This window comes from Poromitra crassiceps (genome assembly GCF_964638095.1).
Source record: "Poromitra crassiceps genome assembly, chromosome: 4".
Taxonomy (NCBI): Eukaryota; Metazoa; Chordata; class Actinopteri; order Beryciformes; family Melamphaidae; genus Poromitra; species Poromitra crassiceps.
Genome location: NC_139626.1, coordinates 63,352,511 through 63,375,966, shown reverse-complemented (window position 1 = coordinate 63,375,966; position 23,456 = coordinate 63,352,511). Strand labels below are relative to the sequence as shown.

The 23,456-nt window shown below is 43.8% G+C and overlaps 1 protein-coding gene across 1 annotated transcript in view; it reads right to left on the bottom strand.

The window, feature by feature from the left end:
* The window catches only part of ncapd3 (non-SMC condensin II complex, subunit D3), a gene marked incomplete at its 3' end in the record, with an annotated part of 123,357 nt that overhangs the window by 96,509 nt on the left and 3,392 nt on the right, over positions 1 to 23,456 (bottom strand). The window contains exons 2-7 of the mRNA XM_083636022.1: positions 23,018 to 23,175; positions 19,588 to 19,750; positions 7,871 to 8,040; positions 6,220 to 6,387; positions 1,712 to 1,773; positions 1,193 to 1,280 (exon numbers count right to left, since the gene is read on the bottom strand). Coding sequence (XP_083492148.1) covers positions 1,193 to 1,280; positions 1,712 to 1,773; positions 6,220 to 6,387; positions 7,871 to 8,040; positions 19,588 to 19,750; positions 23,018 to 23,175 — 809 coding nt within the window. The remainder of the gene's footprint in view (positions 1 to 1,192; positions 1,281 to 1,711; positions 1,774 to 6,219; positions 6,388 to 7,870; positions 8,041 to 19,587; positions 19,751 to 23,017; positions 23,176 to 23,456) is intronic.

Sequence of the window (23,456 nt, the reverse complement as noted above, 5' to 3'; positions counted from 1 at the left end):
TCAGTGTCACCGTCTGATTTCACCATCTAATCTGGTCATTCAGTGGCATTTTATTGCAACATGAGTAACGTAGCGCACAGAGCTAACAGCTAGCTGACGCAGGGGCGTAGGCAGAAATTCAATTATGGGTGGGCCGGGATAAAATTGGGTGGGCCTGGATAAAATTGGTGGGGCAATTGCATGACGAAATTTTGCTCGGGAAAAGCGCAAAATTCCTAGATGTCATGATGTGCCCTGCGTTTTTAAGCTACAAAACCATTAGCTGGCAAGGCAGCAGCAAGTTTGCCTCTAGAAAACAACCAATTAAAAAAAAAAAAAAAAAAAAAAATGGGGTGGGCCAGGGCAAGAAGTGGGTGGGCCTGTGCCTACCCGGGCCCACCCGTAGAAACACCCCTGAGCTGACGCCAGCTTTCTTCTTCTCTGGATTTATAGGCGGGTTGCTGACACCTTCAAGGTGCGCCACCTGCTGTACAAGTAGGTTACTTGTACATGCAACGGACATAAATCTATCCGTCTATCCGTTCTGTCCATTTTCTGACGGATCAGTGTGGCCAAGGCCTTAGTGGTTCTCAACTGGTGGGTTGCGACCCACCAGTTGAGAAACACTAGACTAGATTATATCAAGTGGGAAGGGTCACTGTAACCACATTTGCGTCTTTTTATCTTATTTTGTATCGTTTTCTCGCTGGATAATATCTATTTGGACGTGTTGTATCGCTTTCTCTTCTGGCACTGGCCTACTTTGTTTCATAATGGCTGCAACTAACGAAGATTTGAATTGTAAAATAGATCAATCTGTCTATTTTCTCGAATAATCGATTGGTTGTTTGATCTATGAAATGTCAGAATATATCGAAAAATGTCAATCAGTGTTTCCCAAATCCCAAGATGACAACCTCATACGTCTTGTTTTGTCCACAACCCAACGATATTCAGTTTACTGTCAGAGGAATAAAGAAACCAGAAAATATTCACATTTATGAAGCTGGAATCTAAAAAAAAATTACTCAAGCCAATTAATCGATTATCAAAATAGTCAGCAGTTAATTTAATAGCTGACAACTAATCGATTAACCGTTGCAGCTGTAGTGCTAATTGGTTAAATAAGGCCCTGTAGTGTTTTGAAAGCCGTTATTATATCCTTATGGCCTAATATTGGTCATGAATATGAGGAGAGTGGATCAGATCTCACCTGCTCCTGGTCTCCGTGGCTCGAGGAGCAGAGCAGCCGCAGGCCATAGAAGGCCAGCACAGGAATGCTCTTCAGCTTGGAGATGTCTCTGCACAGAAACACACACAGGGTTCCTACGCCTTCTTAACACCAAACTCAAGGACTTTCCAGGCCCGATTCTCTCAAATCCAAGGAGCCAACAACACAGCAGAGTTTGAGACACAGATGCAGGTTACTTTTTGTTACAACACTGAACATGTTTCTAATGACAGAAGCTCACAGACAACTATTACAAAGAGAGGGAGGCTTGAATGTGGGAACACCTCAACTATGCTGTGTCACAAGTAAAAAAAAATTAAATTAAATGTTTTTCTTGCACATAAATATATAGATTCAATAACCCGTCTAATGATGTCCATTTTCAAAAACTTACAAGACCACGATTCCCCCCCTCAAATTCACAAAGTAAAAGATTTCAAGGAGCCGTCGAGCGGCTGGTTCAGACGGGACAGAGGGAGGAGAGGAGGTGGACAGACTCACTGTGCTGCAGTGAAGGAGATCTCTCCAGTGACCGGCTCAAAGTAAATCAGCTTACTGAAGATCTGCACAGAACAAACAGTTGAACATGAAACCTCGACAAGAAGACCATGAGGACATTAGCTACCTCTTTAATTCGATGTCATGAGTGTTTCCCACACATAGGGGAATTTATGGCGCACCGCCACAACGGGATTTTGACCGCCACAAGAAGCTGTTGACAGTTTTTTTACCCCCTCTCAAAAGTCCACATTGGAAAACACACAGGGCAGCGGAGTGATATCAGAGCCAATCAGAGGCAGAGTAGAACGGATTAGATGTCATTTTCAAGACACGTGATCGATTAAATGCATCGTGATTCGTTGAGATGCACGTTGAGGGAGGCGACCGCCTTTCCTCCGAAAGTCCGCAGCCAGGAAAATCACATCGCACCTACTCACCACCACGGTGTCCGCCTGTTGCTGAATCTCTTGTGTTATTTCCATCAGTCTTTTGTGTTGCTGCCTTCGGCTCTGGTGAAATAAAATCGATCTCCCTGCTCAGCTTTAACATGACGGGTTTCAATTGTTTTGAGAGAGAAAAAGTGAACGTCGGCTCCGCTAGGCCGGAGGCGGGGGTTTAGTGAAGCCGCGGTCTTGCCTGGGGAGAGGCCGCCGGGTAGTGGCTCCCCTTCTCCCCGTAGTGTAACTCCCGTGTGTAACCAGGTTAATGACCGCTAATATCAGCCAGCCACCGTTCACTAACGTTACACATCAAAGGGCATCAAAACAAGCCTGAAACTCCGACTTAACCATTGCTCAAAATTAAACGGTTTGTTATTTTGTTTATTTAATTTTATTTATTTTAAAAGGAGAATTGCACACTTTATTTTACCTCATTTTCTATGGTTTTTGTATTATTTATTTCTGTGCATCAAACTTGGAGAAAAAAAAGAGAAAGTAACTGCTTTCAACTGCTACACTTGTTGCCCAGTCTATTTATATAGTGTTGGGTTTATGTTTTGTTTTCATTCAATTTCATTTACCGTAAATTCCGGACTATAAGACGCACCGGTCTATAAGCCGCAGCACCAAAATTGACTATTTTTTTCTTCTATAAGCCGCACCGGTCTATAAGCCGCGGGTGTTTTGATGTTTAATTACCATATGAAAGGGTTCGTGCACAGAGAGGAATGTCGGGAAAGAGATCGCTGTTTGGGGAAGCTCCCATTTATTAACATTTCAACAAAACAAGCATTACGGTAGGGTAGGCTATAGGCTATAAGAAGCTCCCATTTATTAACATTTCAACAAAATAAATACCGTAGCTATAAAAAATAAAACAATAATAATAATAATAAAACAATCCTCAAAAGGATAATGTGCTGTAAACAATAAAACAATCCTCAAAAGGATAAAGTGCTGTAAACAATAAAACAATTCTCAAAAGGTTAAGGTAAGGTGCAGTAAATAACTGGAAAACAAAAAACAATCCTCAAAAGGATAAGGTGCTGCCAACAAAACCAGGTACCGTAATCCTTGTCTTCATCTTTTAGGTGAAGGTGCAGCAAACGGCTGTAAACAGAGTCAAAGTAAAGTCACTAATCCTCGTCTTCCTCGTCTTCCTCTTCTTCCTCCGTACTGAAACCAGCAAAGTCCTCAACTTCAGTGTCGGAAACGAACAGGTTCAGGGTGGCTTCGTCAACCACTCCTCTCTCTCCTTCGTTGTCGCTCTCAAAACCAACGAACTCCTCTTCGTCACTGTCGGAATCGAACAGCCTCTGAAGGCCCTCAGCTGTGGCGGCGTCCTCCTCTTCATCACGCAGCAGTCCAGCCTTTCGGAACCCGTTGGTGATCGTGGATGTCTTAACACTCCTCCACGCTGTCAGGACCCACTGGCAAACTTGTGCGAAAGTTGCTTTCCTCATGCGCCCTGTTTTTGTGAATGACTTGTCACCGCTCGTCATCCACGTCTCCCACTCAACGCGCAGTGCCACTTTAAATGCGCGATTGACACTGATGTCGAGTGGCTGGAGATGCTTGGTCGTGCCCCCAGGTATCACAGCTGGAATGCTGTTTGTGGTCTTGATGGCTGCTTTGACCGAATCGGTTATATGAGCCCTCATGCTGTCCAGAACGAGCAACGCTTTCTTTTGGTGAAAGAATCCTCCAGGGCGCTTGACGTAGCACTGAGACAACCACTCCTTCATGACACTTTCCATCATCCACCCTTTCTTGTTGACTCTGACGCAGATACCACTGGGCATTTTCTCTTTCGGCATCGTAATCCGCTTGAAAATCACCATTGGCGGCAGCTTTGCTCCAGATGCTGTGCAGCCTAGAACACAAGTGAAATTGGTTCTCTCGTGACCTGTGGTTCTCAACGTGATCGACGATTCACCTTTCTTGTTCACAGTGCGAGTGAGTGGCAGGTCGAACGTCAAGGGCACTTCATCCATGTTTATGATCTGCTCCGGTTCGATGGAATAATCCTTGATCTTCCTTTGTGTGTATTCGCCGAAGTTTGCGATTTTCTCCTGGTAGTCGGGAGGGAGTTGTTGGCACACAGTCGTCCGCGCCCTGACAGACAGTCCCTTTCGTCTCATGAAACGGAAGCACCAAGATGGCCCACCTCTGAAATGTTCAATTTTCATCTCGGTGGCGACTGTTTTTGCCTTCAGTCGGATCTGCACCGTGGAAACGCCTCGGCCGTCTGCTCTCTGGGTCAACACCCAGTCCTCAAGGGAATCTTCAAGCTCCGGCCATCTGCTTTTGTGGCCTCTGAAGGACTTTTTTGTCTTCTTACACTGAGACAGTTCCTCCTGCTGCTTTTTCCAACGTCTCACCATCGATTCATTGATGCCCAGAGTACGCGCGGCTGCTCTGTTTCCCTCTTTTAGTGCGAGTTCGACTGCTTTCAGCTTGAAAGCTGCGTCGTGTGAATTTCTGCGTACCTTCCCCATGGTAAGTGAGAGAGAGACTGCTGGTCTTGTTGTGATTCCGGGCGCTGATGAACATTGAACCGGTAGGAGTAACCGGTTGATTTCCGCCAATGATGTCAAGTCTTTAATACACAAAGGCAATTCAAGGTGCTTTACAAAAAAATAATCGAAAAAACAAGCAGCAAAGCAATGCACATAAAATGTGCTGATGAAGCTGTGTAACCTGTAAAATCCATCGATTTTGGAGGTCACCGAGTGGCCGTTTGCTTACCGTAATTACCATATGTAAGGGTTCACGCACAGAGGGGATTGTTGGCTGTTTGAGGAAGCTCCCATTTACCGTATTACCGTAACATTTCAACAAAACAACATAACACAACACCTTTGTTTATTTCGACAGTGCACACAGTGTCCGCGGTGTGGTGAAAAGAGGGCAACAGAGGAAATTAAAACAGAAGTGGATTTATAGGTAGAAAGAGTGCTAAAAAAGAGAGATTTTATTTGTATTTGGAATTTTTTTTCTGAAAAAATCCATAGATTAGCCGCACCGTTATATAAGCCGCAGGGGCCAAAAAACGGGAAAAAAGCCGCGGCTTATAGTCCGGAATTTACGGTAGTTTAAAGGAGAATTGCACACTTTCTTCTACCCCATTTTCTAAGGGGTTTATATTTATTTATTTACATGTATTTTAATGAAAAAGTACATGATGTAATGTAAATATGTTGCAGTCATATACACCGTGTGAGTGCACTTACAAATCTTACTACACAGGCATAAAAACGTGTTTCTGCAGCTCTGACTAAAAGAGGCTGGAGCAGTGAGTTACTACTTCTTTAATTCAATGTTGATGAGCATCAAAGAAAATGGTTCATGTTCAGCTTGTGTTCATGTCAGGTCATTGAGACCTATTGAAAGGTTGTTCCTGTAGTGACGTACAGTACTAGTGAACACAGGTTTGGGCTGACTGAGCCACAGGCTCATGGAGACTTAGGGTATCAGGGGGACACAGAGGTCATGTTCCGGCCTAGTTTTCGGTGTTGTGATTTGAGAGATCTGACGTCTTATTTTGTGCTAATAAATGACACACACGATGTGTAGTCAAAGAGAGAAGTGATTCATCTAATCATTCCTGCTTCATCAAAATTCATTTTCTGATAAATTCCAGGATTTAGATGGTTTAGTGATGTGAGATAACAGAAGAATGTAGGCTACCTGTAGGAGAACCAAACAAGTTCTGTTTATGCCTACAAAATGTTACTTTGTATTTTGAGTTCTCCTCTGGAAGTGATTTTGGTATAGATGGGCCATTGTATTTAAACAAGCAGTATTCTACTGAGTGACCTGTATTCAGAATATACCTATAGGGAGAAATTTAGTTTGTCATTGTAAACCCACAGCACAGTAAGGGTGACATGTTCTTCATAGATCTAGCCTTTTAATGTTGCTCTTAAGTGCTTTCTCAAAGTACACCAAATTCATCCCTCCAGGCCTGACATGTTTTCTAGGGGAAACACTGTCGTTCATTTGAAAAGCCCTGTGGATGCCACATTCTCCTGTAAAGCTGTTTGGGTGTAAGGGGAGTTTGGTCACCTGGGCACAGTTGCTGGCGCTCTGTGGTTTGTCTTTGAGGGGAAACTTCTGCAGGAGTCTGAGGAGGCTCTGCACCAGGAGAACCACCGAGTCTCTGATCTTCACCAGCTCCTGACCAGACAGGTGGACCTCCTCTTCTTCCTCCTCCTCTTCCTCACCGCCTTCCATCTGAGGACAACGAAGAAGACAGGCAGCCTCATTTACAGACAGCTTGAACTATCTCTACCGGCGCTTCCTGGTTCCTACCCTTTTCCCAATCAAGACCCACTTGAAAATCTCAAAAAATGTTTGCGGACCCATTCGACCGTAAACAGTACGGAGGCCAAATAATGCGTTCTCAGAGCAAGTTTTAGTTTACGATAAAAGGAACCGTCCATCACCACAGACAAACCAGAGACTAAAAGTGAGGTGCTGTCTGCAATGGGCTAATTAACGAATAATTGATTACAAATTAAATAACGGTATCATTCAACAATGGAGAAATGCATTCTCATACACAGACATATTATACATACATACATACATATATATATATATATTTATTTATTTATTTTCTTTTTTTATGGCCCACTTGCAATACCTGCGGGCTGGGCCACAGGTTGGTAATGGCTGATCTACACCATTTGAACAACAACTACTTTATAGATTCAAGACTCAAGATCATTTGAATAGTCATAATGAGTAATCATGTTACAAATGAAGGATTTCTCTGCAGTATGCAGCACAGCAATCACAGCAATAGCAGAAGATGGCTCAAACAGAAAACAACCCCAAAATACAAACCATCATCAATTATAAAGTGCAAAGTGAAAGTCCTTTAAAGTGACATATGATGGGGTCCATATAAATGTCCATAAATGTAACATTAGGCTTGGGAGGTATTAACTTATTACGGTATACCATGGTATTTAGAAATCTCGACGGTATGATTTTCAATACCGTCAAAACTATTTTCTCTCTTTTTCGTTCAGCCAAAATAGTCACAAGTGTCTTTGCCTATGCTGGGCTTAGCCTAAATTATTTTTATTCATTTATTTTCATTCGCCATTTGTAGGCTACTTTTTCTTTTTGCCTTATTAATAGGCAAGCATAGACGTGTTACAAGCAACACTATTTTTGTTGAAGACCACTTTAAACTTAACATGTTACAGGCTTCCATTCTAACGGTTTCTATTCTGTCCATTCCGTTCGTTTAATTGTCATTCTCCATCGAGGACCTTTTGTGAACAACATGGTGGATATAATAAATAAAGTCTCCTGAAACATAGAAGTTGCAACTTTATAAATCAAACAAATTATTTATACAACAGGAAGTTAGAAGAATCATTTGGAGGTAGAAAAGAAACACTTAACACAATTGCCTGGTTACTCACGCAAGCCGCTGAGGGCCCCTTTGGCCCAAAAAAACACACAGACCTTCAAAATAAAAGCCCAAAAACGAGTCCACGCAGTGATGGCGGGCGTAATGTGCAAGCTACGTCTGCAAGCCGTAGCCAAATGAGTGCTGCCAGTCCAGTGGACTGGGCACTCCTTTTGACCATGCCTTGTTGGGCGAGCGAGCACAGCGCTCAGCGAGCAAGGGGCACTAGAATGGTGTCAAAATAGTGTGAGATATGATTTCTGGTCCAGATGCTGCCCAGTCCTAATTCACCTCTTGTTGGGCTCTCCTGTGTGCCAGTTTGGAGCGCTTCCCCTCGGCCTGAGAAAGCTTCACTCCCTCCTTCTTGCGCTTCTTGCCCGTTTCCTGAGGCCAGCAGTGAGACGCCAGGTCTGAACAGGTGTCCATTAGAACCTGGTGGAACACCTGGTTGGCAATGCTGCCTGGAGACAGAGTCAGACAGACACAGACAAAAGGAAAGAGTCAGACATAGACAGACAGGTCAGGTCACACACACACAACACCTCTTACGGTGAAGCTCAAAATACAATACAATACAAAAACGTGTCACAGTTTGTATGTGCTGTCAGGAACATGAATGGTGATATCAGCTCCATGTTCTCCTGCTGTAGTAATAATCACTAATGAGACTCTTCTTGACCATCAGTTTCACAAGCTCTTGACTCCATCTAAATTATATTATTGTCACTTTGTAATGACTTTTTAAATTGTCGTTTACATTCTACACATCAACTTACAAATAAATAAGCCCTCCTCACCTTCAAAGCTCTCCATAAACTGGCGCCTCCATACCTGACTGACCTCCTCCTCCTCCTCCCCCATTGACCCCCCCCTGCCCCTCCGCTCCTCATCCACTGTATCACCGTTCCATCATCCAAACCCCCCCCCCCGTCTGTGGAACTCCCTCCCCCATCCCGTGCCTGACTCACCCTCACTCACCATCTTCAAATCCGCCAGGTATACAACCTCCCCTATCCATAGCCTCATCTAACCTCCTCCCTCCCTGCTCCCTCTCTCCTCTCACGTTTTTCTGCCCGGCCCATCTCCCTCCCACTCCCCCCTCCTATGGATCCCTGCTTACCTTTAGTTTCTATCTGTTCCTTGTCGCTCGTTTGTTTTGGTTCATACAGACATTACAAGATGAAATTCAAGGACTTTTCAATGACTTTTTCAAGCACCATTTTTTCATTTTCAAGGACTTCACGCAAAGCAAATAATTCATTTTCAAATGTAAATTTGAATTACAGAGTGTGCCTTAACCAAGTCAATTCTACTATCAATCCAGTGAGCCGGACGGGAAAAGTATTTGTCCGATGTCAATTTAAATATTGAGTTTTAATGGTGGTAAATGTTAGCCTGGTAACCAGCTCAGTGGCCTTGTGGTTTGAGTGTCCGGCCTGAGACTGGGAGGTTGTGAGTTCAATCCCTGGCCAAATAGGACCCATTTGCCTCTCTGCTTGGCACTCAGCATCAAAGGGTTAGAATTGGGGGGTTAGATCACCATATGATTCCCGAGCGCGGCGCTGCTGCCGCTCACCGCTCCCCCAGGGGATGGGTCAAATGCAGAGAACAAATTTTGCACACTCAGGTGTGTGACAGTGGGACTTTACCTTTAACCAGCCCCAATGAATCCTTCATTAGGGTGGCTGGACGCAAGCCTATCACCACTGATTCGGTGATGTACTTTTCAGCCCAACTGATTTAATTGGTTGCTGTCTGTGTCAATCATCAAACTCTTTGACCAATCGCAGTAGCGAAGTTAACTTAAGCTGCAAGCCACAAGCAGCTCAATGGATTTCAAAGCTGATGGGTGACTGAAAAGAGCGTGCCTCCGACTGGTGAACAAGTGAAAACGTTTGCTCACTCACACTGGCTTTTTGAGTCCCGTGTCGCTGAAGTGGTTACGGCAGCAGTAGTGGGCTTAGCTAATGTAGCTAACAGCTAGCTAGCTATTTAACATACAGGTGTGTTGTTGCAGCACTCTGTAATGCGTCATCAGTAACATTAAATAGGTCCCGCCACTTATATTGACCAGCCAATCGGGTGTCCCGGACAGTATCTGTCATGAATAAACGCCAGTGATGGGCTTTGGTCCAGACTAGGGTTGGCACAATGGACGATGGCATGGACCATCGTGATTGGCCGACCCCCCATCGACCTCTGAGCCTTCTACATCGGATCATCGTGATTAATTATCTGTTCGAAATAAATGTGTGCCGTTTTAATGATAAAAGAGGCCAAGTCATCTTACCGTGACGCGCCGGCGGCATTAAACAAGCGCGCCCAGTTCAGTTCAGGAAAGCCTCCACTCCCCCTCTTTCTCTCTACTGCTTCTCTGAACAGGGGGCGCTTGTTTAATGTCGCCGGGGCATCCCCCGCGCGTGTCGGCTGTGTTGTTGTGAAAACTTTTTAAGACAAAGAAGAAACTTCACGTTCTTTCCTGTTTTCAACCCAAAGTGAGTACAAGTCTTCAACTGTGTGTGAATTTAACTCGCCTGGTTCCAAAGTGAAAGTTGATACAGCACTAGCAATATTGAACGGCGCAAAACAAATAGGCTAACGTAACGTTACATCCTGACCAACATGTGTGTGTGTGTGTTGAATTTAACTAGCTGGCAGAAAACTGACAGAATTACTGGCGGATATAACGTTAGATTCGCGTGGGCTTTTGAACCTAATGAGAGAGAGTTGAGGAGACTGGAGCGAGTTGAGAGAGAAATACAGCAGCAGCAGCAGCTAGGCTACTGCTAGCTGTTACAGCAGTAGCTGCCGCTTACTGCTTGAGTCGCCTGGCTCTGTGCAGGAGTAGCCTGCCTGTCGGTCTCATGAAGAGCTCAGCTGTCCTGCTGTTAACGTGCATTGCAGCGGCGGATGGCATAAATGACGATGCCATCGTTCAAAACGATGTTTCACTGTAAAACAATCACGATGGATATTTTGCTGACATCGCACAACCCTAGTCCAGACCCATATGAAGAAGAGTGATGACAACTGCGATTTATATGGGGCAGGATACCAGGGCCAGGTAAATGTAGCAAAACAGGCCAAACCGGTCACTGGGGGGTCTGTGTCCACATCCAGGTCAAAACTATGGCGAATATCAATACAATTAAAATACAGTGGTGATCAGAGAAGTATTTTTTTGCAAGTCCAAGTCAGGTCTCAAGTCTTCTATGGTTGTAATGAGTGTTTTAACATCTGCTAACATGTTTGCTAAGTGCTAACCATCCGTACGAGCTAATGTTAATTTTCACATGACCATGAATGGCTGACCTGTCAGGTGTCTGACAAAGTTTGATGTGGTCAATCCAGCATCCTTTATTTTTGACATAGCATTTAGCGATTGTTGTTGTTTGGGCCTTGTGTGAAGTTAATATAGCCAAAGGTTAGGACAATTTCCACAGCAACTGCAGGTGTGCTGCTCAACCATAGTGTAACATCAGAGCTGCTGCACCATTACTGCATGCAACATGATTCTGAGTAGGGATGTTCATCAATAATCGAAAATCGATAATTGATCGTTAAGGAATTGATTCGATCATGTGGAATTTTTATCGATTTTTTTTTTTTTTTTTTAATCAAATCATATACAGTAGGCCTAAATGTGCTGAAACTACAGTATAAGATTGGATTTCACTACGTGGTCGCAACCAGGTGAGGGCGCAATGGGACTATGAGAGACAACTGAACAGAACACCTCTGGGTGGGGCTATGGGCGTGGTCTCACTGGGCAACAGCACATTGTCAGCTCTCAGCCAGACGAGGAAATGAAGCGAGCGAAGCAAAGTTTTGTTTGGGACCATTTCGAGTTAAAAGACGACATTGTTCATTGCAAGAACTGTGATGCCGTTTATAAGTAGCTACAACACGGCTAGACGCCAATGATTCACCACTTGAACAGCGTAGATCCGAGCCTGGTTAACGAGGAAGGCGCCTCGTCCTCGGCCGGCATGCAGAAAAGATCACCCGTCTGCAACCTCATCGAGACCTGATCAATGTGGTAATTGAGCTATACTATGCGCTTCCCTCACGGAGCACCATTACCAGGCGGATTGAAAAGCGCTTCATAGTAGGGATGTTCATTTTGAAAAATTTCCATAATCGAAAATAGGGAAAATTAACGATCAATTATCTATTAATCGATTATCGATAGCGTAATAATATATATATATATATATATATATATTTTTTTACTCTGGTCTGGTAATAACGTTGCGCGTTCTCGGCCAGCTATAATGGCGATGCCGCTGTGTAGTAAGAATATCAGACACTAGCGCTGTGGCCAGGTAAACAAACGTGTAGGGCTGCTCGATTATGGCAAAAATCATAATCACGATTATTTTGATTGATATTGAGATCACGATTATTTAACACGATTATTCATTGACATTGAGAACATCATGAATTTATTGAACATTGACACTGGCTTTTCTTTTTAACATTGGATGTCTTTGGATTTTAGATATAATTGAAAATAAATAAATAAATAAGTGAAAATAAATAGAAAGTGCAAAGATTTAGAAATAAAATAAAAACTAAAATAAATATACAGTATATGTAGCAGTGAACTGCCACAACCAACTGCAACTATTAATCTACATTCAATATGTTGGTAAACATCTGAACTAGTCCTTAAACCTCAAATCTAACCAAATGAGAATGCTAGTAACGTTCGTTTACATTACATTAAATTACTCATTTGGCAGATGGTTTTATCCAAAGCGTTTATAATTTATATAACATTTATATAAAAGGTTTATAATAGGCTATTGTTAATGTTTATCTGTGAGCTCGTTAGCTGTTGAATAAGCGGTCGCATTGTAAAGAGTGTCCTGAATCGATGACACTTTGCGGTGGCAGGAGTAACTATATGGGGCTTTGTCTTTTTGTTCGTTTAGCGTTATTTCTTGGTCATAGACCACTTTGTGAGTGGATTTCAAGTGATTAAACGAAAGAGGGAGAGGTTGTGTTGCGGGGTGCTGCCACGACCGCGCATATCTTGACAGGTGGATCAAAACTCGCATCGCAATTCATTGACGCTTTGTCCTGTCCCTTGTGCGTCGCGTGTTACTAACATGGTACCCTTGAGCGACACATGAAACGACTTGGGCTTTCCGACTAAACTCAATGCAAACCCATGGAAGTCATATTTGACGCTTATGGCAACTGCTCCCCTATTAGCCTAACTGCTCCACCATTAGTCAACTGCTCGCCCATTAGGGTCTGGAGGAGCTAACCTCTCCCAGACCCTAACCCTAAACTTAACCTCTCCCACCCCATGCCTAAACCTAACCTCTCCCAGACCCTAACCCTAACCCTAACCTCTCCCACCCCATGCCTAAACCTAACCTCCCCCAGACCCTAAACCTAACCTCTCCCACCTCCCACGCCTAAATCTAACCTCCCCCAGACGCTAATGGTGAGCAGTTGACTAATGGGCGAGCAGTTAGGCTGATGGGGGAGCAGTTGCCATAAGCGTCAAAGTTGACTTCTATGGGTTTGCATTGAGTTTAGTCGGAAAGCCCAAGTCGTTTCATGGGTCGCTCAAGGGTACCATGTTAGTAACAAGTGGCGCATAAGGGACGGGACAAAGCGTCAATATGCTACGTGGTCGGAGTGAGAACGTGTTGTATATTCGCGTCACACATCAGTTACACATCAAGAGCGATGCGAATATACAGCACGGAATTGCGATGCGAGTTTTGACCCACCTGTCACAGCCACAGACTTGGAACAAACAGTGCAAGATATGCGCAGTGTAAGGACCTTTAAACTCGGCGAAACCATAGTGTTTCCACCCCACATACGTTGTTTCACCTCTCTTCTCGACCAGCGGCTGTCTTTCTGTGACTTCTGTCATTTATTCTTGTGCTACCACGGAAATAAGCGGGGAGGAGAAACATCCCGTGGCTCTTCACACGACAGTCATTTCACAACTCAAACTGGTGTGCTTTGGGCTTTGGGGGAGGGGGCGAGCAAAGGAAGGGGTGCGCTTGATTTATAACACAAGACAGAACGAGAGAGACAAGAGCCACAAAATCGTTTGATGTCGATTATCTTGTTTTCATAATCGTGGACAGCCCAAATCGTAATCTAGATTAAAATTCGATTAATCGAGCAGCCCTACAAACGTGTTACATGTCAAGTTAATGATGTAAGGCAATCAGCGTCTTCCAGCTTAGCTGACAGCACAAGAGTCAAATCAACAGGCCTGAGCCTCACTGAGGTCCGCAGACCGCTGGGTGCGTTTGTTTGTGTCCACGGCGCATGCCGGTGTGAATTCCCCATGTTTAAAACAGTTTTGTTGGCACAAAGGCCCGTGCCCAGCCAGAAAACTAGAGACTATATGAAGCTCCACCTCACGTTAGTCAGCTGTGCAATGGAGTGGGGCGAGGAGGAACGAATTCCACCCAAACCTAGTCCGCAATTTTTTTTTATAATAATAAAAAAATTATAATAATAACAATAATTGATCCAAATTCCACATGATCGATTCAAATTCCTTAACGATCAATTGTCGATTTTCGATAATTGATGAACATCCCTACTTCATAGCGCTTCGCCCATAGGCATTTTGTAAAATAAATAATAATAAAAAATATTTAAAATATATATTATATTATATTAATATTATCGATAATTGATCGTTAACTTTCCCAAATTTCGATTATGGAAATTTATTCGAAATGAACATCCCTAATTCTGAATTTAGTTATCACTTGATGAACAAAACTTTGGTCAAAATATAAGACAGTGTTATGTGGTTCATTTGAATGTCAAGGACTTTTGAAGCACTTGGTTAAAGAATTTGCTATTTTCAAGGTATTCCAGGACTTGAATTATTTTCTCTCCAAATCCAAGCACTTCAAGGACCTTGTATGAACCCTGTCCTCCAATCTGGGAACCCAGACCAGAGTCTATTTATTTTGAAAAATAGACTCTGGGAAAGGCGCAACATTTTGTTTCCTGTACAACATGGATATCCTGCCCAGGAGTTCCGTTTCCACGTCCACGCTCCACTGTTGTGTAGTTGTTGGGACTAGAAGTATTGCCAAATCCATTCTGGCGGGAGTCACTGCACAAGTTGCTATTCGGACTGTAAACAGCGGAGGCTGGACGCACAGAAACAGAAGTCCCAAGCAGCATATCCGCGCTGTACAGGAGCCCTCACAAAATGGTCCCCCTGTCCCAGAGTCTATTTTTCAAAGTAAATAGACTCTGGGTTCCAAGATTGTTGTTCCTCTTATTTGTTTTTTGTCGCCTCATATTGTCAGCATCTTTGGGTCATTGAAAAGTACTTTACAAGTGACATGAATTGTTATTATTATAGCAGCCAATGAAAGGCATCGCTGAAAACATGAGTCTCAGAAATAAGAAGAACTGTGCAAAGTCAGACTTTGTTGTCACTGAACTTTGATGAATCACATGAAATCCTGGATGTATTGAATCTCCAACCACAGATCATCAAATCAAGGGACATATGATTTCCACAATGCAGAAGGAACTGACGGAACCATGGAATTTGGTAATAAAAATAGAATCAAGTGTAAAACATGGAATATTGGGACATAATTTGTCTGAAATTGATCAAGGCTGGCCTGAAGTAAGCCTAATTATTGTAGTAAACTAAATGATTTCATAATTGTAAAATAAGCAGAGAGAAATTATTTTGTTTTGGATTGGGGTGTTTTGAAAGGGGGGTGGTCGGTCTTGTTAACAACTTGGTTTTCACTTTGAATAACATGTCAAAGAGGATGTCTGAGAGAGACAAGTCATAAAGAGGCTGTCTGAGAGAGACAAGTCATAAAGAGGCTGTCTGAGAGAGACAAGTCATAAAGAGGCTGTCTGAGAGAGACAAGTCATAAAGAGGCTGTCTGAGAGAGACAAGTCATAAAGAGGCTGTCTGAGAGAGACAAGTCATAAAGAGGCTGTCTGATAGAGACAAGTCATAAAGAGGCTGTCTGATAGAGACAAGTCATAAAGAGGCTGTCTGAGAGAGACAAGTCATAAAGAGGCTGTCTGAGAGAGACAAGTCATAAAGAGGCTGTCTGAGAGAGACAAGTCATAAAGAGGCTGTCTGATAGAGACAAGTCATAAAGAGGCTGTCTGATAGAGACAAGTCATAAAGATGCTGTCTGAGAGAGACAAGTCATAAAGAGGCTGTCTGAGAGAGACAAGTCATAAAGAGGCTGTCTGAGAGAGACAAGTCATGAAGAGGCTGTCTGAGAGAGACAAGTCATAAAGAGGCTGTCTGAGAGAGACAAGTCATAAAGAGGCTGTCTGAGAGAGACAAGTCATAAAGAGGCTGTCTGAGAGAGACAAGTCATGAAGAGGCTGTCTGAGAGAGACAAGTCATGAAGAGGCTGTCTGAGAGAGACAAGTCATAAAGAGGCTGTCTGAGAGAGACAAGTCATAAAGAGGCTGTCTGAGAGAGACAAGTCATAAAGAGGCTGTCTGAGAGAGACAAGTCATGAAGAGGCTGTCTGAGAGAGACAAGTCATAAAAAGGCTGTCTGAGAGAGACAAGTCATAAAGAGGCTGTCTGAGAGAGACAAGTCATGAAGAGGCTGTCTGAGAGAGACAAGTCATAAAGAGGCTGTCTGAGAGAGACAAGTCATAAAGAGGCTGTCAGAGAGACAAGTCATGAAGAGGCTGTCTGAGAGAGACAAGTCATGAAGAGGCCGTCTGAGAGAGACAAGTCATGAAGAGGCCGTCTGAGAGAGACAAGTCATGAAGAGGCCGTCTGAGAGAGACAAGTCATAAAGAGGCCGTCTGACAGAGACAAGTCATAAAGAGGCCGTCTGAGAGAGACAAGTCATAAAGAGGCTGTCTGATAGAGACAAGTCATAAAGAGGCTGTCTGATAGAGACAAGTCATAAAGAGGCTGTCTGATAGAGACAAGTCATAAAGAGGCTGTCTGATAGAGACAAGTCATAAAGAGGCTGTCTGATAGAGACAAGTCATAGAGAGGCTGTCTGAGAGAGACAAGTCATGAAGAGGCTGTCTGATAGAGACAAGTCATAAAGAGGCTGTCTGAGAGAGACAAGTCATGAAGAGGCTGTCTGATAGAGACAAGTCATAAAGAGGCTGTCTGAGAGAGACAAGTCATAAAGAGGCTGTCTGAGAGAGACAAGTCATAAAGAGGCTGTCTGAGAGAGACAAGTCATGAAGAGGCTGTCTGAGAGAGACAAGTCATAAAGGGGCTGTCTGATAGAGACAAGTCATGAAGAGGCTGTCTGAGAGAGACAAGTCATAAAGAGGCTGTCAGAGAGACAAGTCATGAAGGGGCTGTCTGATAGAGACAAGTCATAAAGAGGCTGTCTGATAGAGACAAGTCATAAAGAGGCTGTCTGATAGAGACAAGTCATAAAGAGGCTGTCTGATAGAGACAAGTCATAAAGAGGCTGTCTGATAGAGACAAGTCATAAAGAGGCTGTCTGAGAGAGACAAGTCATGAAGAGGCTGTCTGAGAGAGACAAGTCATGAAGAGGCTGTCTGAGAGAGGCAAGTCATGCAGAGGCTGTCTGATAGAGACAAGTCATAAAGAGGCTGTCTGAGAGAGACAAGTCATAAAGAGGCTGTCTGAGAGAGACAAGTCATAAAGAGGCTGTCTGAGAGAGACAAGTCATAAAGAGGCTGTCTGAGAGAGACAAGTCATGAAGAGGCTGTCTGAGAGAGACAAGTCATAAAGGGGCTGTCTGAGAGAGACAAGTCATAAAGGGGCTGTCTGATAGAGACAAGTCATGAAGAGGCTGTCTGATAGAGACAAGTCATAAAGAGGCTGTCTGATAGAGACAAGTCATAAAGAGGCTGTCTGATAGAGACAAGTCATAAAGAGGCTGTCTGATAGAGACAAGTCATAAAGAGGCTGTCTGATAGAGACAAGTCATAAAGAGACTGTCTGATAGAGACAAGTCATAAAGAGGCTGTCTGATAGAGACAAGTCATAAAGAGGCTGTCTGATAGAGACAAGTCATAAAGAGACTGTCTGATAGAGACAAGTCATAAAGAGGCTGTCTGATAGAGACAAGTCATAAAGAGGCTGTCTGATAGAGACAAGTCATAAAGAGGCTGTCTGATAGAGACAAGTCATAAAGAGGCTGTCTGAGAGAGACAAGTCATAAAGAGGCTGTCTGAGAGAGACAAGTCATGAAGAGGCTGTCTGAGAGAGACAAGTCATGAAGAGGCTGTCTGAGAGAGACAAGTCATGAAGAGGCTGTCTGAGAGAGACAAGTCATAAAGAGGCTGTCTGAGAGAGACAAGTCATAAAGAGGCTGTCTGAGAGAGACAAGTCATAAAGAGGCTGTCTGAGAGAGACAAGTCATAAAGAGGCTGTCTGATAGAGACAAGTCATAAAGAGGCTGTCTGATAGAGACAAGTCATAAAGAGGCTGTCTGATAGAGACAAGTCATGAAGAGGCTGTCTGAGAGACAAGTCATAAAGAGGCTGTCTGAGAGAGACAAGTCATAAAGAGGCTGTCAGAGAGACAAGTCATGAAGAGGCTGTCTGAGAGAGACAAGTCATGAAGAGGCTGTCTGAGAGAGACAAGTCATGAAGAGGCTGTCTGATAGAGACAAGTCATAAAGAGGCTGTCTGAGAGAGACAAGTCATGAAGAGGCTGTCTGATAGAGACATAAAGAGGCTGTCTGAGAGAGACAAGTCATAAAGAGGCTGTCTGAGAGAGACAAGTCATAAAGAGGCTGTCTGAGAGAGACAAGTCATGAAGAGGCTGTCTGAGAGAGACAAGTCATAAAGGGGCTGTCTGATAGAGACAAGTCATGAAGAGGCTGTCTGATAGAGACAAGTCATAAAGAGGCTGTCAGAGAGACAAGTCATGAAGAGGCTGTCTGATAGAGACAAGTCATAAAGAGGCTGTCTGATAGAGACAAGTCATAAAGAGGCTGTCTGACAGAGACAAGTCATAAAGAGGCTGTCTGATAGAGACAAGTCATAAAGAGGCTGTCTGATAGAGACAAGTCATAAAGAGGCTGTCTGATAGAGACAAGTCATAAAGAGGCTGTCTGATAGAGACAAGTCATAAATGGGCTGTCTGAGAGAGACAAGTCAAAGAGGCTGTCTGATAGAGACAAGTCATAAAGAGGCTGTCAGAGAGAGACAAGTCATGAAGAGGCTGTCTGAGAGAGACAAGTCATAAAGGGGCTGTCTGATAGAGACAAGTCATGAAGAGGCTGTCTGATAGAGACAAGTCATAAAGAGGCTGCCTGAGAGAGACAAGTCATAAAGAGGCTGTCTGAGAGAGACAAGTCATAAAGAGACTGTCTGATAGAGACAAGTCATAAAGAGGCTGTCTGATAGAGACAAGTCATAAAGAGGCTGTCTGATAGAGACAAGTCATAAAGAAGAGGCTGTCTGATAGAGACAAGTCATAAAGAGGCTGTCTGATAGAGACAAGTCATAAAGAGGCTGTCTGATAGAGACAAGTCATAAAGAGGCTGTCTGATAGAGACAAGTCATAAAGAGACTGTCTGATAGAGACAAGTCATAAAGAGGCTGCCTGAGAGAGACAAGAGACAAGTCATAAAGAGGCTGCCTGAGAGAGACAAGTCATAAAGAGGCTGTCTGATAGAGACAAGTCATAAAGAGGCTGTCTGAGAGAGACAAGTCATAAAGAGGCTGTCTGAGAGAGACAAGTCATAAAGAGACTGTCTGATAGAGACAAGTCATAAAGAGGCTGTCTGAGAGAGACAAGTCATGAAGAAAAAAGAACAAGAAAAAAGATCCTAACCACTAAATTAAAATGTAAATGGAGGGGGGGAAAAACAGATTTCAGATGCCCCTACACCTCATCCATAGGACAGAGAGTAATAATAATAATTAATTATTATTATAAGAACAATAACTTTGTTTGTATAGCACCTTTCAAAACAATTGTTACAAAGTGCTTCACATAGCATTGGGAGACAAAGTAAAAAACAAAACGTGTATCCAAGTAGAAGAGTACTTCCTCACCTGGGATGCCCAGCAACAGCAGGTAGAGCGAGGCTGCCTGCAGGCCGTTCACCCTCTGCTGCCCGCTGGCCACTTTGGCTTTTCCTCTCAGGACGAAGAAGGCCAGCGCGGCCACCAGAGCCCGCGGGGACACGCCACTCTCCCCCAGCAAGGCCCACACGCTCTGCAGACACACAGACACACTCACTGACACTCACTCTAACCCACCACTCTCCCCCAGCAAGGCCCACACGCTCTGCAGTAGGGGTGTCAAAATTATCATTTAATCGATGCATCGCGATGCGGACGTGTGAATCGAACCGAACACAGATGAATCCTTTATGTAAAAATTTGTGTTGACATTCAGATTTTAAAGCACTTTCTAAGTAAAAAAGGGGCTTGATATTTATCTGACTGCTTGTATGAATTGATGAAAAAGTAGCCATGTGCAGTAATAATATAGAGAATTGAGGATGTGATACGTGGAGCTGCGATACTTTGAGCTGCATCGAGATGCATCGTGGAATCTAATCGCTGACAGATGAATCGTAATCGAATCGTGAGGTCAGTGAAGATTCACAGCCCTACTCTGCAGACACTCTCACTCACTCACCTGCTTCCAGAGGAGGGGCTGTTCACCATTTCTATTCTAAATCCAAAATCGACCAACGTGAGCGTTCAATTTGCCTCATGGAAATCACAAGCAGAATTGACATTCTCTCAGCATTTCTTCTCCCTCTCCACCCCCGCCTAACCCTAACCCTAACGCTACGTTCACACAGACACAGGGAACCTACGCCTTGCCTCAACCCACGCCTACGCCTGCAGACCTTGAGCTGGGCGTGAACCGATCACACCGCACGCCTTTGCACGCTGAACCTGGAGCAGAGTCACAAGCGCCTCTCGTCTCTCCCGACTGTATTTTTTCACTTGTGGTCCCGAATTATCATGGGTAGGGTAGGTAAAATAAATCTGATATATTTAATGTTCTATTGATGCTGGATATGTATAACCAGGTCTGACTATAGTCTGACTTTTTAGAGAGGTAATCTTGCAAGAATATGTGCTGGCACAACAACATTGTCCATCTTGCTTCTTCGGTCGCTATTCTCTCTCCTGAAGATTTGTTTGCCGACGGGGAGAAAGCCCCACGTGATAGCCACCCGTCAATCTCTCTCTCTCTCTCTGCTCAACACTGTTGTAGTAACTCCATTTTATTTTGAAATTTAGTTGACTTTGCCATTTCCCACGGATATTGTCGCGTTTTTCTTTCGTGGCTTGACAGAAGAAGCCTGCCTGCACGCGCCTTGTCCTCTTGAAAATAGAACTCACGCCTAAACGATAAAATCGGCGCAGGTCAGGCAAGGCGTGGGTACACGCAGGGTTCACGCTCAAGCGCCCGGTGTACACAGCCTTGTTGACTAAAACGGACACCTATTTAAAAGCGTGGGTAAAGGCAAGGCATAGGCAAGGCTTGGGTCCCCGGTGTGAACTAAGCCTAACCCTACTTGCATGCGCCCGAGAAAAGCAATATTTCAACGACAACACAGCATAGCTGCTACTGTAGTTAGCGAGCTCACCGGTAGCCTGCAGTTGCATGGACAAACAACACAAGTGGAAAAACAAGTCCACTCAAATACAGTAAATGATTATATATAGCCAGCCAGCACCCCTCCACACAGTCGGTGCTGGCCAATTTCACGTAAGCATAAATCAGCTTTTATGATAGGCCCCCTCCCTCCTCTGCGGGTGGAGACGGTAGGACTCGGGGATACTCAACTTGCTTTGCCCGGGGGCCACTTTTGCAAAGTGACAGGAGGCCAGGGGCCAGTTAATAAACAAACCTTAATCATATTAATTTTTCGTTAGTGGATTGTAGGTTTTTGGGGTGCCAACCGGATTGAACCCACATAACATAAATCTGATGCACCAAGCAGAATGTAAACAAGCAATAATCAAAGCAATAATCAGAGTGACAATGCAAACACAATATCTGTATGAGGTGTCTGTATATAATGAAAACAATAAATAACAAAAGTTAGAAATTCAGGCTCTTCACTTGAATTCAGTTCAGTTCTCAAATTATGTTCAGAGTAAACCCTCTTCCCAAACAAATCAATAAAGGATCTCTCTCAAAAATAAAATTAACCAAACAGGTCAATTTTGTGCACACAGGATCCGATACTTACATTAGTTGGGTTAAGTTAGTTAAGTACAACATAATTGCCTGGGTGGCAAGCAGGCTGCGATATTTCAAAATTTAGCTGGAGCACAGTCAGACTTTATTAGTTTTCATTGTGAATTAGAAAATGGTCGGGGGGCCACTCTGCACGCCTATCGAGGGCCGCATCTGGCCCCGGGGCCGCAAGTTGAGTATCACTGCGGTAGGTTATACAGTATAGAGCACACATGGGCAAAATACAGTGGCCCACGATGGAATTGGGGGGGGGGGGGGGGGGGGGGGGGTTCACACACGGTGCACCTGAACGCAACATGCAAGATACCCGCTGAATAAGTGTCCAAATGTTCATGTCATATTCTGGCCAATACTCTTCTGTTATAGCATTTCAGTCTGGAATATGGAATCTTTCAATAATCTTTATGACTAAAAGGCTACATTGAAGTAGAAATTTAAATAACTCAAATAACTCATTGGTTTTGGATTTATTTAGCTTCAAGACTGCATTTTTGTTCGTGTGACCCTCAACACAGGCTTTGATCATCCCGGGACACTTACTGATACTTATGCTTAAATTAACCCACTCATATTCTGGTTTATTTCAAGAAAAACATTTCAGCTAGTGGAAATTCTAATTGGCTGGTAACTTTAAAATCTAGCAGCCATATTGGCAGGTGGTCAAAAAAGTTAATTTCAAGCCCTGAGAGCAGGTGGTGACATAGGAGTGAGTGAGAAAAGGATCAAATATTGGTGGTTAAGACTGAATAATGACATCACAACTGTTAATTTAAAATTAGTTATTCCTCTAAACCTGGCTTCAAATGCACCAAATTTTTCGCGCGTTTGTTCGCCCCCCGGCAACAATCTGGGTTTCTCATGTGGCCCCCCATGAAAAATAGTTGCCCACCCCTGGTCTAGAGTGACAGAAGAATGGGTCCTAAAAGCGGGAAGTTAGCATCGCCTCATCTGGAAGGCTTTTTAGTGCTTGGTTAGATCAGATGCCTGAAATCAGGTCTGTGGTACCGTTAAAGGTTTAGGTTAGAGAAGAGAAAAAAAGTGTTATTTTTGTTTAACCGATGGGTTCCCAGATTGATCAAACTGAGATCTTTGTTCAGTAAGATCATCTTCACAAATTAACACAATTTTTGTCACTTTTGAAGCATTTTCTGTCCATTTTTGGCGATCGCATTTATACATACACTTAAAAAGAAATCCTAAAAGTAGTGAAATTCCTTGAGCACGTGCTTCCTTGAGCATTCGGTGTGAACAGACCTCTGTGCCTGCCGACGGCTCCTCGGCAGCAGAGGGCAGTAGGCTCTGGTACAGCCTCCTGAAGTCCTTCTCCCCAACGCCACTCAGTTCTTCTTCTATGGTGTCATCCAGCGGCTCCATCTCTGTGAACTCCGCGTCCCACACGGCATCTACCCAGGCTGCAACCACACACACACACACAACACAACAAGGCTTCACACAGACATCACTTCACACAGCACAAGGCATCACTCACAGACATCTTCTTCTGTGGTGTTTTATGGCAGTTGGCATCCTTTATGTTGCATTACCCGCCTCCTTCTGGATGTATCCATCCACTGTTTCCCTACATTCCGTCAATCCTACCCGATCTGGACACACACAGCCATCACTTCACACAGACATCTCTCTATTCACTTCACACAGACATCACTTCAGTGTTTCTTCCTAAATGGATGAT